This window comes from Hypanus sabinus, chromosome 3 (genome assembly GCF_030144855.1).
Source record: "Hypanus sabinus isolate sHypSab1 chromosome 3, sHypSab1.hap1, whole genome shotgun sequence".
Taxonomy (NCBI): Eukaryota; Metazoa; Chordata; class Chondrichthyes; order Myliobatiformes; family Dasyatidae; genus Hypanus; species Hypanus sabinus.
The window spans coordinates 163621131-163641053 of NC_082708.1; the positions used below are offsets into that span (position 1 = coordinate 163621131).

General features: G+C 46.4%; 1 protein-coding gene across 7 annotated transcripts in view; it reads right to left on the reverse strand.

Moving 5' to 3' along the window:
• Positions 1–19923, reverse strand: part of fgfr3 (fibroblast growth factor receptor 3) — a 287562-nt gene that overhangs the window by 44142 nt on the left and 223497 nt on the right. For all 7 annotated transcript variants that reach the window (XM_059965580.1, XM_059965579.1, XM_059965576.1 and 4 more), the window contains one exon: positions 1727–1896. In XM_059965580.1, the coding sequence (XP_059821563.1) occupies positions 1727–1896 (170 nt within the window). The remainder of the gene's footprint in view (positions 1–1726; positions 1897–19923) is intronic.

Sequence of the window (19923 nt, forward strand, 5' to 3'; positions counted from 1 at the left end):
AGAGCTGGGACTTTTCTCTCTGGAGTGTAGAAGAATGAGAGGGGACTTGATAGAGGTCTACAAGATCATGAGAGGCATAGGTAGGGTGGATAGTCAGTACCTGTTTCCCAGGGCACCAACAGCAAACACCAGAGGGCATATGTACAAAATTAAGGGAGGGAAGTTTAGGGGAGACATCAGGGGTAAGTTTTTTACACAGAGGGTTGTGAGTGCCTGGAATAACTTGCCAGGGATGGTGGTGGAGGCTAAAACATTAGGGGTATTTAAGAACCTCTTGGACAGGCACCTGGATGAAAGAAAAATGGAGAGTTATGGGGTAGTGTGGGTTTAGTACTTTTTTTTAAGGATTATATGGGTCGGCACAACATAGAGGACTGAAGGGCCTGTACTGTGCTGTAATGTTCTATGGTTGTCTGGCATAAGGGATGATGGAGAATGTGTGCCATCCAATTTGGATGTGGAACTGGGGGGTGGGGGGTATTTGGTATGGGGTTTTTGTTCAGTGGGAGATGGAGAGCAAAGACACTGGAGAGAACCAGTCGTAGGATTCGAACTGGAGCGGGACTATGATTCGATGGAGCCAGGTGCCAAGATCGCCTGGGGATCGGTGAAGCATTGAGCTCCAACTTGTGCACATTTCACTGTTTAATTAAAACGGGCCTTTTTCTTTTTGTTTTTCTTTACTAACCCTTTAGCTAAGTTAAGGTTCATAAGTATAATCCCTTTAATTGTATGCAGTGTACCGTCAGTCATTTTGTGGCACTGAGTTGTAACCGGGTAGCATATTACACAGCACCCACACAAACCGGGGTTTGGGATGGGAGAGTCATTTCAATCTCAGGGGTTTGGAGGGACCGGACTGTGTCTTCCCTAGACTTACACAGCCAAGGAAACCAGGGGGTTTCAGAAGCATTTGACAAGATTGCATTTTGAAACTGTACTGAACTCTTCATTTCAAATTAGCTGCTGAGCATAACTGGGGCCTGTGAAAAACATTTCCCAGAGATCTTCTTCCAGCTGGGGTAGGGTCACTCTGGCTTTAGTGTTGACCAAGTGATACCCTGTCAAACTGCTTAGCAAGCAGCACCTGCCTTTGTACACTAATGCTAAAAAAGATTAAGTTCCATTACAATGGTGTGATCAAAATACTGAGGGAACACTGACAGGGGTCACTCACCCCACGAGCTGGGCTCTAAACAAATGGAAAGTGTCCACAACAATTCTCAGGCCTTTTGGCAGAAGGCCTTATCCAGCACTTTTAAAGTGCTGGTGCCTTTCATCATCCGTATCTCCTGTTGACAAGGCCTGTCTGCAGCTGCTTGCCCGCCTCCACGGAGGCTCTGCTAATCCTCTGGGACTGTCCTGACCTGCCCGCTCCATCACACTATCCACCCCATCAGAGTCTTACTGCCACCGGCAGGAGGTCTGTTAGCTTAAAGGCCTGCCAGCACGGCTACAGTAAATGAAGACGGCGGCTCTTTAATTACTCCCAAACTGAAGCAAAGTTAACGATGGACAATAAACGCTCGTAAGCATTTCAATTATGAAACAAGTTTTTTCGGAGGCAAGCACTGCGGGTATGAAATGAGTTCACTGGTGTTTACTTATCCCTTGCACTTTGACCTTATTTGACCCACAACCAATCGCAAGGTTTCTGAGCCAGGGATGGGCACTGTGATTGGTTAAAAACCTGACGGGTCACGTATGGTGAGGGGTAGCAGCTCACCTTGATACCTCCGATCCGGTGCTCGCCCCTGAACTCCCTGCCATTCTTCAGCCAGTGGATGGTGGGGGTCGGGTTTCCCGCAGCGGGACATCGGAAGCGGACGGTGTTAGCGGCGGGCACGGCGTGCAGTTTCTTCTCCATTCGGTCGGGCCGCGCCCAGTACGGTGCTCCTGAAAGGGCCAATAAGCGAGAGAGTCGAGAGTTTGTATTGGTGGCCAACACAACAACAGGAAAACACTGATCTTGCATTGGGCGAATCTCACGTTACTACGGAAAGCAATCAGTAGATTCGTACCCAATTCCTGGAGATAATTGCTCCAGTGTTCCTGAGTTCTGATCTGTTTGAGCTGCAACTTTGCACCCGCCATCTATCTAGAATTACGTGGCCTTGCTGACAACTGTGGCTCTCTCACTCCTGCCCACAAAGTTCAAACTAAATTTATTATCAAAGCATGTATACGGCACCTTGAGGTTCATTTTCTTGCAGGCATTCACAGTAGAAAAAAGAGATACGATCGAGTCAATGATAAACTACATCAATAGCTTCAGGAGGCAACCCCATCCCCACGCCCATCCCAGACCAAAGCCTCAAGCTTCCCTTGCAACCCTCCTCTCCTCTGTGGCACATCGTGGAGTCCTACAGCAAAGAAACACACATAGGCACTTCGTCCTGTTCTGTCTCGTCCAGCAAGCACCCATCAACACTAATCCCATTTACCAAGTCTAGTTCTGCAATCTACTAGGCTTTGGCAATTCAACTACTTATCTAGATATTCTTAAATAACACAAGAATCTCCAAACACGAGGAAATCTGCAGATGCTGGAAATTCAAGCAACACACTCAAAAATGCTGGTGGAACACAGCAGGCCAGGCAGCATCTATAGGAAGAAGGACAGTTGACATTTTGGGCCGAGACCCTTCGTCAGGACACATCATATCCTTTCTTCCTTAAATATATACAGCGAGCTTCTCTATGTCTGGTCCACTGGGCATTATATCCACTCTCCTAGGGAAGACCTTCAACCTCCTCAGTCTTATTCCTGAAAACCCTCAGCCTCAGCTTCTATACCTCACTCCCCTAATCACCAGCCTGCTCACTGGACCACATTGGGAAAATTATGAGCAGTCTGGGCCCTATATCTAAGAAAGGATGTGCTGGCATTGGACAGGGTCGAGAATAATCTCAGGAATGAAAGGGTTAACACACGAGGAGCGTTTGATGGCTCTGGGCTTCTACTCGCTGGAGTTTAGAAGAATAAAGAGGGAGGGGGAGGGAATCTCATTGAAATCTACCAACTACGAAAGGCCTAGTTGAACGAACATGGCAAAGATGTTTTCCAATAGCGGGAGAGTATAGGACCAGAGGACACAGCCTCAGAATAGAAGGGGGTGTCGCCTTAGAGATGAGGAATTGCTTTAGTCAAACGATTCAAATCTGTGCAACTCATTGCCACAGAAGGCTGCGGAGGCCAAGCCATTGGGTCTATTTAAAGTAGAGGTTGTCAGATACTTAATTCGTAAGGGAATCATGTGGGGAAGGCAGGAGAATGGGATTGTGAGGGAAAATAAACAAGCCGTGATTGAATGATGGAGCAGACTTGATGGGAAAAATGGTTAATTCTTCTCTTATGTCTTGTGAAGCTTGTGCAAGGCAATACTCAGCTTTATCCTCTCAAAGCCACCCTCTGACCCCACCCTCCCAAGCCTTGCCCTCTGGAGATCTCTGCCGCCTTCACTTGCGAAAGAAGGCACTTTGCTTGTGGAGCTCTGCTTCTGTTGGCTCTCCTTCCTTCCCTACTCTGCTTCACACCATCACAAGGAGCTTGTGATGTTTTTATTCTGTTGAAATCCATGTGGACTGCTGCTGAAGGAGGCAACGTTTTCACACCCCTCGAGCAGGATTTGAAACAGGAGCCCCGACAGCTCTCTCCATCTGCATCAAAGCTTCTGTCAGTTCCAGCTGACACATCCCTGTCCTTATCAATGATCAAACCAGCCTAAGTACAACAGGGAAACATCTCCAATTGGACCCAAAACGTTTCAATGACACGTTTCTGGGGGAAAAGGGTCAGAGCCAAATGATCATTGCCAGCGTCTGGTGTGAGCAGTTACAAAGGGGAGAAAAGTGGCTGCAGCCAGCAAGGTGCGTGATGGCTGTTAGTAGCAAAGTAGCGGCCTCGCAAGCCTCAAATTAACGGACGCCAAGACAGAAACAGAAAATTCTGGCAGAGTGTGCAGCAGGTCAGTCAGCATCCGTGGAGAGAGAACCAGTCTGAAGCTGCTGCAAAGTCTTCATTGCACCAGTGCAGACACGTACTTGTGCCTATGACAATGAACTCGACCTCAGGTCCAGGGCACTTCTTTTGGATATTAACTGTGGCACTTTCCACAGATGTTACTGACCTATTGAGAGTTTCCAGTATTTATTTCAGATTTTCACTATCTGCAGTTCTTTTCTTGATTTTTTTTGGGGTCTGGAGGTAGTTGGGATGGTGACGCATACCGTGTGCCGACATAAATGCTCAGGGGTTGACTTTGTCACAAATGGAACTTAACCATCCACTGCCAAACAGCCCGTGATGCGAGAGGCCAGCCAGACTGTGTGGAACTGCACTGCAGCGAGGAGACAATCCTGCCGGCCAAGGAGGGAGGGAAGTTAATCGAGGACAATGGTCACATTATACCATGGACTGAGGCAGCAAATTCAAATTAAACTCTTCTGCCATTGAAAGGTATGTCCATATTCTCAGCAAGTAGCACTAAATTCCCTCTGTTGACAACAGAAAAAGAATCTGCGAGAAGCTCACCAGCTAAGACCTCTTTCAATGGAAAGCAAGGACCTGATCTGTGCCACTCCTGAACTCCCCACACAAGCCCATTGAGAACCCTCACAAGCTTGCATCTCTTTGGAGCAGCTAGATCCACTGACAAATAAATTCGGCTTATTTGTGGGTAGTACTGACTTCCTCTGAGGAGGAACCAAAACGTGATAACTAAGTAAGAGGTTAGTTTAGCTGACCGTTGATTACTAATTTAATTGGTTCAGCACTGTGCTGTACTGTTCTATGTTCCATTTCATACACCTTTACAAGACACAAATTATGGGTTGAAAAAGTAAGGCCATTCTCAACAGGGGCAATATGGCACATTTGAAGGGGGACAACGACTGAATGTGAGAAGGGGAGCCCCAAGTGTTTATGGGGGCCCCTGGTAACTGAACCAATGAAATACCCAAGCAACAACCTTCATTGGAGTCAATAGATTCCCTCCTGTTTATAATATCTTTACAACACACCGTTTGAATTCGATATCGCAACAAGAAGTGGCCTCCGACTGTCATTGTCTAATTTGAAGCCCAATATCATGAAGCTTGCAGAAAAGCACCAAGCGCAGGGATCACATTAGGCCTGTTGGATGTTTAATTTCATACAGTCTTTTTTAAAGTTTTGTCCAGTATGTCGGAATGTTCAAGTTTTCTTGATGTTCAATCATCAATGATTTTCTGTCTACCTGTGTGTTGTATCCCTGTTTGAAAGGGGGGCCCTGGAACCTGAGAAGAGCTCTTAAGGGGGCCGTGGCCAAAAAACGGTTGAGAATCACTGCTCTAGGATGACTAATCCCCTCACCACATGAAAACTACATGCATCATCAAAACTCCCCAGCATCCAGGCCATGCTCTCTTCCCTCTACTAACACTGGGCAGGGGGTACAGGAGGCTAAGGTCCCGCACCACCAGGTTCAGGAACAGTTACTGCCCCACAACCATCAGCTTCTGAACTGGCGTGCACAACTAAATCCAACCCAACTGGGCTGATTCCACAAGCTCCAGACTCACTTTCAAAGGCTCTACAACTCATGTTCGCAGCGTTTTAATTTGCACAGCTTTTGTTCTTTTGCACTTTGGCTCTTTGTCAGCCTTCACTCATGTATAGTTCTTCATAAATTCCATTGTACGGCTTTACTTTCCTGTAAATGCCTGCAAGAAAATGCATCTCAAGTGCTTCTGGCGGCTTTCTCAATATGTAACCCCGTGGGTGAGAGAGACTGTCTACGCATCACCCACACCTGAGGGAGGTGACTAAAACATTCAGAATGTGTGTGTCTCGTGCAGCTGTGGGCAAGTGGAGGGGGCGATGGAGGGGTGAGTGGTTCGGGGAAGACTCCTGTCTGTCAGCTTCACACATTGTTTGCCTGTCAGATATCGCTGGGCTCCATCACTACTCACCCAGCATGGAGCGACAATGTTGAACTAATTTACTTTCCCAGCACCGAGAGTTTAATCAAAGCTTGCTGCTTTGGGCCAGTGATGGGTCACAGCAGCTTTCCCTGTTAACCTTCACATGCGAGTCGAAGCAATAATGCCAGCCATTTATTTTTCCCTGGCACTCAGCAGATATTGGCTGACAGATGAGCAGTGAGGGAGATGTTTCTCTGCAGACAGATATGGCCAAGAACATTGTCTCCCTGACCCCAGCACTGACAAGAGAACTCACTGACTGCCAACGCAAAGTGATTTAATTACACTGAACAAAACTATTTATGAAGCAGTGGGGAAGGAGGTTATGGGCTGTGGGAAAAGACCACATCAGCCCCGGATCAGAGGTGCGCTCTTGGCCGATCAAGCGCTCACTGTGAGGTGCATTTGCATGCGCCTGCTTAGAGATGAGAATGAAGGCAAACTGCCTAAAGTAACTTGTCGAACCAATGATTAGGGCCCTGACTTCCAGCTGTTGTGTATAGATTTCTAGCGTTGAGAAACAGGTCTTGCCTTGAATTTGCACCATGATACAGTACATTGTGGGACATCTCTGGTGCCTTTCACCTCTTGCGGGGTCAAGAGGCGCCAAACTCAAAAAAGTTCATTCTGAACCACACTGGATTGATTATGAGAATGCTGTAAGTGTGCATGTGGCTGATTGATCACGTGGCGAATTGACTGGGCCTCCTATGCGTGGCAGGCTCTCCCTCTTGGTGCGTGGGCTTTCGAGTGCACGTTTTCGCCTTGTCACTGCCCCACTGTAACTATCCCTGCGTGTACCATGGCTAACACGACTCACTAAAAATATTTAACCTTACTACTCTGTTGTCTCTCAGTGCATAGGTTAACACTTCTCACAATATATGTGGCTGACTTGTGTCAAAATGCCCTGCCCGTTACCACTTTGCGCGGCGTGCAGCTCACGGGGGCCGTGCTGGAAGTGGACTGCAGTTTCCATGTGCGTCATTATCACCACACTCCCAGCTTTCTCTCTCAATCTTGTGGTATGTTCGCTAAACCCTTTTGTAATGGGGCTTTATTTGAGTTCATCATGTTCCCTGTCCAACAACTGGCAGATTAGCATCATCCTGAGCCTTCGTGCACGTAGCCTGGATTGTCACAGGAGTGTCAGCTTCTCCATTCCACCTGACATCATCTGCTAGTCCAACACAGCAGAAAATTCCTCTGACTGAACCATGCACAGGAGGAATCCAGGATCATGTGTACTGCAGCCACATTTGTGGATTACACAAGGACAGGTTGGTTAGTAAACTGTGAGAAGGACAAATGGTCAGCAAAAATAAGACCATAAGACATGGGGCAGGATTAGGTCATTTTGCCCAATGAGCCTGCACCGCCATTCAATCATGGCTGACTATTTTCCTTCTGAACCCCATTTTTCTCCCTTCTCCTATAACCTTTGATGCTCCTAACATTCAAGAACCAAACAACCTCTGCTTTAACTGTACCCAATGATGTGTCCTCAGCAATGTGTTCCACTGATCCACCATCTCGGACTAAAGAAATGCCTCCTCCTCTCTGTTCCTAAGGGACATCCTTGTATCATAAGGCTGGGCCCTCTGGTCCTAGACTCTCCCACTATTGGAAACACCTCTCCATGTCCACTCTATCTATGCAGGTCTTTCAGTATTTGGTAGGTTTCAATAAGATCCTCCCCCCCACCCCATTCTTCTAAATTTTGGTGAGTTGATAACACCACCATCTCCAATCCATCCTTAGCATATCTCCTGCCGAAACCCTCAATCATCCACTCATCTCCATCCTGCATCTTTTTCGCTCTGCCAGAGAGTTGTGCTCATCCTAAACACTGCTGCTCTGGAGCCTGTACCCAGTTCCCTGTATCTGTGAACTCAGTGTGCTGGGTCCTGTGCCTGTAGAGGCTCAATCCTTACAATTCCCTACATGGCCTCACCCCTCCCTATTCCATGAAGCTTTCCAGACAGCGATCTCTGGAAACTCTTCCTTCTCCAACACACCACAGGCTCCATCATTGGAGGCCGAGCCTTCAGCAGCCAGGGACCTGATCTCCCAGATTTCCCTCTGCCAGTCCCCTCTGGTGTTCCTCCAAACTCCCTGCTTTGCCCAATCCTTTGCTGGTCAGCAAGAATAACATTTTCTCTGGTAATGTTGAAGTAAGTGCACTGAAGGTGCTAAACAAAGGCAAGTATTTGTATTTACTGCTATTATCACACACATAAGGAATGGCTCAGGACGTGAATGGCCCTGAACACTACACTAAATTTTCAGCCTTGGTGGCTTGGGATAAAGGTGCTGGAGTTCCTCTATTCCAGACCCAGAGACACCTCCCCCTTGTGAAATGAATTCCTAGGTTATAAACCCCCCTCTGTGACTCCTTAGTCACTAAATATACAAGAATAGCAAGCCCACAGGCATGATTTCCCATTAATTCCATTCCCAACATGGAAGGAGGCCATTTGGCCCATTGAGTTTCTTCTGGTTCACAAAGTAATCCCATACCCCTTAATTTTTCAGAAACCTATTTTGCCCACATTGCAATCAATTCCACTAAAAATATACCTTTCATCCACCCATGAGCGCCAACTGACAGAGGCCAACTACCCCACCATCCTGCAAGTTTTTGGGGAAGGGCACCCAGGGTAACTCATATGGTGATACGGTACCACCTCCATCACCCTGACCAGTTGGGAAGGCACTGGCCCAAGGGGGAAAGCTGCTTCAGGACACTGCCTACTACTGTGAGTGAGTGATAGCACAATCATTAAACAAAGATAATTTTACAAGCACACCTAAATATTGATTATCACTCACAAAAGGGTGTCTTGTTTAAATTATTCTTCTCCTGACTGAACACTGGTTATGATCCAACCCAATGAGGCATGTTCGTGAACTCCCACAGCCCCCAACAACCCTGTGATTTCAGATCTTGCCCAAGAATGGAGAAGCCTACGAGAAGTGGTGGGCACAGCCCAGTCTATCTCAGGCAAAGCCCTCCCCACCACTGAGCACCTCTGCAAGGAAAGCAGCATGACCCCCACCATCCAGGCCATGCTCTCTGCTTGCTTCAATCATCCAGCAGGAAGTGTAGGAGCCTTTGGTCCCACACACCAGGTTCAGGAACCGTTATTACCTCCTGAACCAGCGAGGATAACACCACCACCCTCAACACCGAGCTGATTCCACAACCTACCGACTCACTTCCAAGGACTCTACAGCTTGTCCTTGGTATCAGATATTTAGTTATCTTTTACTTGCATGTCTTCTTTTGCACATTGATTGGTTTTCAGCCTTTGTGTGTAGTTCCTTATTGATTTTACTGTATTTCTGTGACACACTGTGAATGCCTGCAAGAAAATGAATCTCGTAGTGACATACACGTACTTTGATAATAAATTTACATTGAACTTTGAACCAATCTAGTGATGTGCCAGTGACGCTCTTGCATCGCAGGATGGCTCATACTGAAGGGCTGGAGACATAGATTGCCTCCTAGCGACGGGAGCCACTATTCTGCCTCCCTAAACCCAGGTCTTGATCCCGCCTGCATATCGGCGTTGACTGCCTGGTGTTTCTGGACAGTCTGTTGACTGGACTTCAATTTTCTATTGCGAACAGATGTGATGATTATGCAAGTGGGATAACATAGAGACAAAAGAATAAACAATGGAGATTGCAACATAAGAACTAATAGCATTTATAAAATAATGCCTGAAGCCTGCACGCTGCCAATTGAGTTGAACCCCCTGTGGTGTGATTCCCCTGTGATTTGCTGCAGCAGATTCCACACATTCCCTTACAGTTACTGCACAGCCACACTGCCTTCAGAACACACTTGCCGTCTTCCAGCTCTACAAACTCCCTGCAGCCGATCACTGAATCCTGACACTCCAAAGGCAACAGCCTTGGGGCTGACAGCAGAGGGCTGCGGGCCAGGGGCTCGGGGAAAGGGGCTGGGAGCAGGCGCTGGGGTGGAGGAAAGAGGCTTGGGGGAAATGTGCTGTAGGAAAGAGGCTGGTTTGAGCAGTGGAAGGGATGAGAGGGGCAGGAAAGGAAGCAGAGAATGGCTCCTAAAGAGTTAGGGAAGTACTTGAATTTGTACTGGCCTGATCACCACCTCAGCAGTTCCAAAAGTCTTTACAGCCAATCAAGTGCTTTAGGAGTGCCGTTCCTGCTCCACCAAAGGGAAACGAGGTGGCAGTTTTGGACGTAGCAAACAGTGTGAGATTAATGATCAATTAAACTGGTCCATTGTACGACTTGTCAAAGCATAGGTCTCGGCCGGGAGTTCTGGGAAACCTCCTGTCCCCCTTCACGTTCCGGCAAAGGATCACATGGGACCTCCTATCTTTTACAAAGCGACACCCCCTGTGAAACAGAGTAAGCCCTCGTCACCGAGGCAGAGCTGCACAGAAGGAAGGTAAAGTGCTCATGGCTTGAGAATTTGTTCCACAGTCCTTTCAACTTGAGGCAGGTGAGCTAACCCTGACACCTAATTAGGCTTGAAAAATGTTTTAATGAATGGAAAGTGAAAGCTAGAGTAAAATTTGCGTTTAGGAGTTTCTGTGCAAAAAGGAACTGCACTGAATTAGATCCAAAAGAGAAGAGTACTTCTAGGGATGACAGACAGGTCACAGCACAGCACACCAACTGTACTATGTTTACCTCAGCAACGTATAATGGGGAAAATTGAATCTAGTCACATTCCACATTAAATCCTTTGCTAGTAAGAAGCCTTTATCATTACAACAGAAACAGTGAAGAAAGAAATCTTTCATGATGCTCATATAAATAAGAGGAAATCCTCTGTTGATTTTTTTTCTGAATCATTTGCTGTCGAAGAACTTTCAGACAGCCTAGAGAATTAATTTATTACCAGCACTGAATAATATAATTTTTAACCCCACAGTCCTGATTAAGGTTATGGCTGCACAAGAGATGATACTTGCTGCAGATACATTTTATCTTAAAGCCTGTAACATGTCATATGGAAGGTCAGTACTGGATAGTGCTTCTCGTGCTTTCCTCCAAGGACAGCTGGTTAAACACCCACTTAAAGGTTATGTCTTCAATTTGATTGAAAAGGCTGGGACCCCATTTAATAAATTGGTGCCTACCACAGACTGAGTAGATGGAATTCCTGGTAATTATATAATTTGTTCATCTGATGCCAGTGAATGCACAGCCAGATTTAATTAAAGATCAAATTGCATCTCAATACTTACAGGCACATTGCTGAGAATCCACAGGGAACATGTACAAACAGACTTATTTACTGAAGTGAAGCATTGTTTTTATTTGACTTAAGTGCGATTGCCAGAAAAACATAATTATCCTATGGTTGAGGGGAAATATTAAGCTTTCACCAGACTTGCATTATCACTGACCCCAAGAGTACATTCTTCTGCCGTTAAGTGTGACGACAGAAGTGAAGGAACAAGGCTTAAGATCACTCAGGCAGTGGGTGAATGAGTGTAGTGGGGGTATTGTCACAGAGGCACTGGAGTGCATGTTTGCTGAGGAAGTCAATAACAAATGTCACTTTCCTTGTAGCCACAGGTATTGCAAAGCAGCTGCAGACTGAGTCTGTGGAGTGGTATCGAATGCAGATTGGTTTGTGTGTGGTGTTCCATTGACTCTATTGTATTTCTTGGTTTTTCTGTGAAGAAAATTGAATCTCAGGGTGGGATACTGCATACGTACTTTGATACTAAATTTATTTTGAACTTTTGAGCTTTGAAGATCTGGTCCTTGAGAGGATATGCCATGCAAATGACCGTCAACTGTGTCTACTTCCTTCACCTAACCTTTTATCAAGACACACCTCTGCCTCTCCTCCAGTGCTGCAGAACCTCAGGCACACAACTAGTGATCTCACAGCTGGCCTTGCCTTCCATACTTTTCTTGTCAGACGCTTGCCTCCATAAAATAGAACTCCCTCAGAAAGCTTTCTCCCCCTTAGACTAATCCCATGGTCCCGACACCATCTTCATTTACAGGGACTGGGTGCTGCCGAATCACCCGCCTGAACCACCGCAGTCCATCCAGTGAAGGGGTGTTCACAGTGCCCCGGCAAATGGCAAAGAAATTCCAGGACTCAAACCCAGTGCTGACGAAATCCCAGTGACACATTTTCACATTCAAATGGCGCGTGCATTGGAGGGGAACCTACAGCTGATGTTCCCCTGTGCTTGCTGCCCTAATCCTTGCACGTAAAGGTTGCGGATTTATTTTACCCTGGATAAAGATGTGTCTGTCCTAACCTCACCTTACCTCAGTAACTTCCATTGGCTAAATGATTTTAAAGATCAAACATAGAACATTAAAACACAGTACAAGCCGCCCAGCCCACACTGTCGAGCCGATCTTTGAACCTACCCTAAGATCAATCTAACCCTTCTCTCCTCAATAGCTGACCACGATTCTGTCACCCATGTGCCTGTCTAAGAGTTTCTTAAATGTCCCTAATGTATCTGCCTCTACAGCCACTCATGAAGCTTAACATACTCACAGGTACAAAATGCACTAGACACACCTTCAGATTTACTTCACAGCTCAAAGCCTCATCACCCTCAATGAATCCATCCTGAAGGCCCAGCCCACGTGCTGCAGACCCCTCTCGCTCTGCCTGCCAGGCAGGCACAAAGCGTAACTTGCATTTCCACAGTGACTGATGTGACTTTAAGTGGGAGCTGGTATCCCAATGTGCTTTACACTAATAGGGACATTGCCTGTAGTCTCCATTAGAAAGCACATCAAAAATTTATTTTTGTGTGTGGTAGAGAAAGTTATCCAATTGTGGAGAGATGTCATGCCATGTACATAACTCCCAGAAGAAAATTTATTCAGAAAAGCACCTTTCTATAGGAAGATAACGTGAGTGTTACCAGCAAGAGATGTGCTTCAGTGAAGATTAGTGACAGGCCTCCCGCCCCTTTTGTTTTATCCTTTCTCTGCCATTTCTCAGCTGTGATTCAATTTTAAGCCATTTTACATGACCCAGAATTAAGTCTGCAATTGGATTTCTTTTTCCAGCACACACAAAGAGAAATTTTTGATGTGCATTCTAATCAAGTCTAACAGGCTTAGGAATGAATGTTTTGTTGGAAGCGGCAGACTTACTTGGACTGGATCAGCCATCATCTAACTTTCGAGAGCAACAAATTGGCTCCAGTTTGTACTAATCCCTTCTTTAAAATGCCGATATCCTGTGACAGGGCCATTGATGGTCACAAGGCAGATTTATGTTGGGATTACACTCCAGGCAGCAGCAGCACAGTCTCTCCTTACGCTGCTCCCAGTGACAGGCATCACGTTACCTTCCTGGCAACCCACGCAGACTCAGCAACCCTCTGCGTACTGGAGCATTTCACCGCCTCTGCGTCAGCCCCTCACTCCAGTGGTCCACACCTAGCACTCGCTGCAGTGCCACTTCCCCACACTTCAGAGAGACGTGTGCAGTGCACGGATTAACATCACAAGCTCTGTGCTGTGTACCATACAGCAACGGCTGTGTGGGTTGAAACTGCATGATCTGCCGTGATAACTCATTTATATGAAACTCCTGTGCCATTACTTTTGACCTGGGCGTCGCACTGGTTAATTACAGAACCACGGAGAGCTGGGGCATGGAAAGAAGATTGCCCTCTTCCCCCCCAGCCCTCCGAGTCCACACTGATCATTTAGACTGATGCTACATTCATCCTGCTTTTTAAAATTTTCCCCAATTTCTCATTAACACCATCCTATCTGAGTGTGCTAGAGGGTGGGAGGGATGGAATAGGGGCTTATTTTGCTGCTGTTGTCTTGTTATTGCTGCTTTTGTTGTCTTGCGGAACATTGTGGGCGCCGGAATACACGGTAACACTTGTGGGCTGTTCCTCGGTGTGTTGGTTGTTAAAGTGCATTTCACTGTCTGTTTCAATGTGCATATGATAAATAAATGATCTGAATTATAAACTCCCATCAGATTCTGCCTCTATCTACTGTATCTATCTAACCTACCCATCTATCTAAATGACTATCCAACCTACCTATCTGTTTATATATCTATCCAATCTACCCATCTATCTAAGTGTCTATCCAACCTACCTATCTTTTTATATAGACGTACAAACAAGCTGGATGAACTCAGCAGGTCGGGCAGCATCTGTTGAAAGAAGCAGTCAACGTTTCGGGCCGAGACCCTTCGCGTTGACTGCTTCTTTCAATTGATGCTGCCCGACCTGCTGAGTTCATCCAGCTTGTTTGTACGTCCTGATTTGACCACAACATCTGCAGTGTACTTTGTGTTTACTATCTGTTTATATATCTGTTTATATATCTATCCAATCTGCCTATCTATCTGTTATAGATTGTAGTAATTTTTTATGTGTTGTAGTGTACTGCTGCCTCAGAACACCAACTTTCACAACATAAGTCAGTGATGTTGAAGTGGATTGTGGATGATGCAGATCCAGAAAGGGTTTTAACATCTGGCCCTCATGTCCTCCATCTCTCCCCTCCCAAAGGCACTGGCTTAACCCCCTTGCTTGTTAGCCAGATGCCTAAAGGCTGACTGGCGTGTGGAGCCCCACCAGTCCACCGGGACAATTCCCACAAGGCCCAGCATGAGGCTGGACCTGCGCTCTTGGCTAACATGTATGGTGAACCAACACTGGCCCCTGTATTTAACACACGAAGAATTTGGAGTAAATGCTCTTGCCACGTCTTTAACTGACGTCCTGGAACCTTTCTCCACAGCAGGAACAATGCTTCTTTGTAATTACTGGAATGTGATCTCACCTTGTCCCAATTAATCATTAGAGCTGTTACTAGGTGGGCCAAAACAAATAGCAGGCTGACTGCTGTCAGAAATACCTGTTCTCCAGACCACACAGGAGTCCCAATGTTGACGTCCTGCTGTCAGCAGAGCGCCTGCATAACAAACCGTGCAAACTGCGCTTGCTGCCAGGACCAGGGTTCCCTCATCAAACGCAGCATGTCACAGTGCCACTAGCGTGAAGCACGTAGCGTCTGGGCTGCCGGCGTTCGCCCTCTACCGCGAAGCGCTGACCACGATCGGAGGCTGAAGCACCTCAGTGCCCCCTGACCGCGTGGTCCCCACCCCCACCATGGAGAGAAGCCAAAGCCTTGTGTGGGCCCCGAGTCGGTGGGTAGAAGAGTCAGCCAAGCCAGTTTCTGATCCACAGTCTCTGACGGGTTCACTGAGCGGAGAGAGAATCCACAGCGAACACGGTGAATGGCTGCAAGGCCTCACGGGGGGGTGGGGTTGCTAGGGAAGACGGAGAATGTGCTGGCGTGGTTGTACCTAGTAGAATTTGAAGAAGTGGGACTGATACTGATCATGGGGATCTCTGCATTGACTCACAACCCACACTACATGAAGTCTCCTTCAGTTGAACTGTTAGTCAGACCTTGTGGGTCAGTTCAAAAAATAAGTGCTGAGAAACTCTCTGCCCTGCTTATATTCAGTGCTTGTACCTGTGCCAGAACACTGCTGTGAGGCGCAACTGAAAACGAAAAGACATTTTCATAGTTGCTGAGTGAAGTTTCATGCACAACACTGGCTGCCGAGGAAATAAACAAGATGGTGGGTCCCAGTGAGACGGGCGAATGAACACAGAGGCCCATTTACAAGAAGGAAAAACTGGTGGAAGGCTGGGGTGTGAAACACCCACATGCAAATCACTCAGCCACCGGCTCCCTCGTTACTCATCGCCCTATTACTCTGGAAGGCAGAACGACCACATTCATCGACCCCAGCTCCGCTCTGGCCTCTGATGAACAAGGCCCCAATGTTAATACACCCACCCGAAAGGAGGAGATGCAAGAGCTAGGAGTCTAAAGCGAAAAAAAAAATCGCTGGAGGAACCCAGCGGCTCAGGCAAACGGATATTCGATGTTTAAGGCCGAGACCGTGCATCAGGACTGTACAGTATTTGAAGGGAAAGTGACACTATGGTGACATCTTAACCAGGGTAAGAATAAGGTGCAGATTCCCCACCCATTCCCTACTAACTTGTCCAAGTGACTGACACTTGCTCATCAGCCACTCTGGGATTATCAGCAGGCTGAACATTAACATGAGCCTGATCCTTCCACATGGTCCAAATCGGGAGCAGGAATCCTAGGTATTTCCCTCTTTCTGGCACACTGGTGTGTATTGTGACCTATACATTACAGAGCAGCTATCAAGCCCAGGACCCTCCTGGGAGAGACGGCTCAGTCAATCAGCAGATACACATTCTGCATGACTGACGGAGGTCAGAATGGTTACGTCTAGGCCCACGTGTTCTTGGGATGTTGCTCTTACCACTGAAGAGCAGGAATGTTCTGGTTCTGAAGAAAGGTCAGAACATGCTCTTCCTACACAAATGCCAAGTGTTTCAAGCAGTTCAACATTTTGTCCTTTGACGATATAAGCAGAAGAATTCTAAAGCAAAAGACTGCAGATGCTGGAAGCCTGATATAAAAGTGCAAGTGCTGAAGACAGTCAGACAGTAGAGGGAAAAGCAGACTTAGCATATTGATAATCTTCCATCAAGACTGGAAATCTGCAAGATTCAGTCGAGATAAATGCCCATCAACCTGAAAATTTCTCTGTTTCTCTCTTCATAGACACTGCCTTACTTATTGAGCATCTCCAGCATTTCAACCAAAAACTACTGGTTATTTGAGCCACCATACATTATCACACACCTCACTGCACTTAGTAGACTTTAAAACCCTCTAAGATGACCTGGAATCTCAAGAGATTTAACTGGCTGTTAGGTTTATTCGAAAAAGAGAACTTTGCTAATGTTGGCGTGTAGTCCAAGTTCCCCTCCCAAATTGCCCTCACCATTCTGACTGGAAAATGTACTGTTCTTTTATTGACACTGGAGCTCCCTACCCCAGTCCTTTGAGAGTACCCATGCTGCACTTCAAAGTAGTAGCTCCCACTAGCTATAAGGGCACTACACATCAAGCAGAGTGCTAATTGGCCTATTAAAGCAAAAACTTCACGCCACCTTAAAAGTTTCTTCAGCAGGCAGAAAATCTGATCAATCATTCCAGTTAGCCCCCACCCCAGCCCTCCCATCTCACTCTAAACACCTCAACTACTTTTTATAATGTTGTTTACATTGTAAACACATACTGGTATTTATGCATATTTTACTCCATATCTGTACTTCAACCGTGAACTTTATTTTTATATCACTCTTTACTATTGTTGAATATTGTTGTTTTTTGTTGCATGTCACGTCAACACACCACAGCAAATTCCTAATAGGTGTGTAAAGCTACATGGTGACTAAGGTTAATCCTTGATAGTTTGGGAGGAGGTAGGAGCCCGGGACTTGCCAATGAAGTCAACCAGCTGAGGAATGATTTTATTTAAACAGTTTTGTTAGGCATTGGAAGATAATTTAAGGAAATCCTGCTTGTTCTGTCGGAGGGTCTAAGATCCCTCTTTTTACTGTCCTCCTGCTTATCGGGAGCAGACAAAACACCGGCTGAAGGAGACAAGCACCTAAGCATCTCCGTACAACAGTAGCTTTAAATAACACTAATTTAGTAGCGTTAACTGTCCTCGGTCATTTGCAACTCACACTTTCCCCAAATGGGTTTATTTGCTTTCCCAGTGAACGGATGTGTGTTCTGGATTATAAAATGGTACTGGCCGGGGCAGTAAGTGTAAACTGGGGCTCAACCCACTAACATGTTGGTGTCATTAACTGGCTCAATCTCCAGGAGATGCTCAGTGGCAGGCTGGCATTGATAATACCAGCATCAGCATCCAACCTACTTGCTAGGACACTGAGGCATGCAGAGTTGAAGAGATTATACTCGAGCTGTTACATAAGAAAACATCGTCCTGTTCTGTTTAAAAATCTTTAAGCACAATTGGAGCTTTACAAAGATCAGAAACAGCTTAACTTTAAGGGATGGACTTGTATAGCTACAGTCTTGTACATTCAATCCTCCCTCTGGAGTTTGAAATGTGCACTACCGTTGGATTTCCTCGCTCGGGGAATGTTGCACCTTCTCAGAGAGCAGCCTAAAAAAGCACATTCTGGCACTGGGCAGGGTCCAGAGGAGGTTTATGAGAAGGATCCCCGGAATGAAGTGTGTTTGATGGATCTGGGGCTGCACTTGCTGGAGTTTAGAAGAACAAGGAGGGATCGCATTAAAATGTACTGAATACTGAAAAGTTGAGATGAAGTGGACGGGCAGAGGATGTTTCTAATAGTGGGAAGAGAGTCTAGAAGGCAGAGCCTCAGAATACAAGGACCTACATCCCTTTGAAACAGAGATGAGAAGGAATTTCACAAGCCAGGAGGCCAAGTCATTGGATGTATTTAAAGCAGAGGTTGATAGGCATTTAATTAGTAAGGGTGTCAAATGTTTTTCAGGAGAAGACAGGAGAAAGGGATTGAGAGGGAAAATAAATCAGCCATGATCGAATGGTGGAGCAGATTTGATGGGCTGAATGGCCTAATTCTGGTCCTGTGATCTATGGTCTTAGGTCTTGGGTCTGAACCAGAAGCCCTCAGCCTGTTTCCTGCACTTGAGGTAGGTTTTCAGGAACCCATGGCCTCGTCTGTGAAGACCCGGCACCACATCCACATAAACAGGGCAGTCAAACGTCATTAAGTTGTTACTTGTAGTCTGCACAGGACTGTAATAAACTGTAAAGGGTGGACACAGCTCAACACATCATGGAAACCAGCCCCCCCCCCCCCCCCCCAGTGGACCCTGCCTACACTTCTCACTGCCTCGGCAAAGCAGCCAGCGGAATCAATGATCCTATCCCGGACATTCTCTCTTCTTCCCTCTACCATCGGGCAGAAGATACAAAAGCTTGAAAGTATGTACTAACAGGCTCAAGGACAGCTTTTACTCTGTTATAAGACTACTAAATGGTTCCCTAGGATGTAAAGATGGGTTCTCGACCTTATCAAACTATCTCTTTATGATCCTGTATCTTATTGTTTTCCTTCACTGCACTTTCTCCATCGCTGTTACACTTCATTCTGCATTCTGTTATTGTTCTACCTCAATGCACTGTGTAATGATTTGACCTGTTTGATCAGAATGCAAGACAAGCTTTTCACTGCATCTCCGTACATGTGACAATAATAAACCAATCCCAAGCAGCAATTTGCTGCAGAATGAGGGCCATACACAATTGTAGATCAGTGGAAGTGTGCGGACTGTTTCCGAGGGGTAACAGAGATATAAAAGCTTGCGTTTCTGAAGAAGTTTATCAAACCTGTTTACAAGGAGCCCTTGAACTGTAACCCATTACTAGACACCTTCAGGTAGTGGAGTCAGAAAAGCTGCACGAACACTTCTGCTGCCAAGGGATGTACTGTGTTTGTAGGGACAGGGTGTTGGTAACTGGGATTAGTACGGACACCATGAGCACGCTGGGCAGAGGACCTGTTTATTGCTGTATGATTCCATCAGCATGCATCCTCAGGTGAGAACAGACTACTGATACCTCCTATCTCCTTGCCTCCACTCTGTACCCACCCAGGAGTACAGAGATACGGTTTCTAGTATATCACGTCCATTCATGAAGTGTACGCATAAACTCGACAGTCATGTTTGACTCAACCAGAAAAGGCATCACAAGCTGACCCGGTGTTCTTTCAGCTCTCCATAATATAATCTCACTTTTGTTTACATATTCAGTTCCATTGTCTTTCTTGCTTATGTTGTCCGTCTTTCTTGCTTACCTGTCTCCTTCCACCCAAACTATCAGCAGCTATACTAACAAGAGAAAATCTGCAGATGCTGGAAATCCGAGCAACACACACAAAATGCTGGAGGGACTCAGCAGGCCAGGCAGCAGCTATGGAAAAGAGTACAGTCGACGTTTCGAGCCGAAACCCTTCAGCAGGACCCGAGGTACTTGCATTCTGTGGATTACTACTCCCTCCGCTTTCTAAC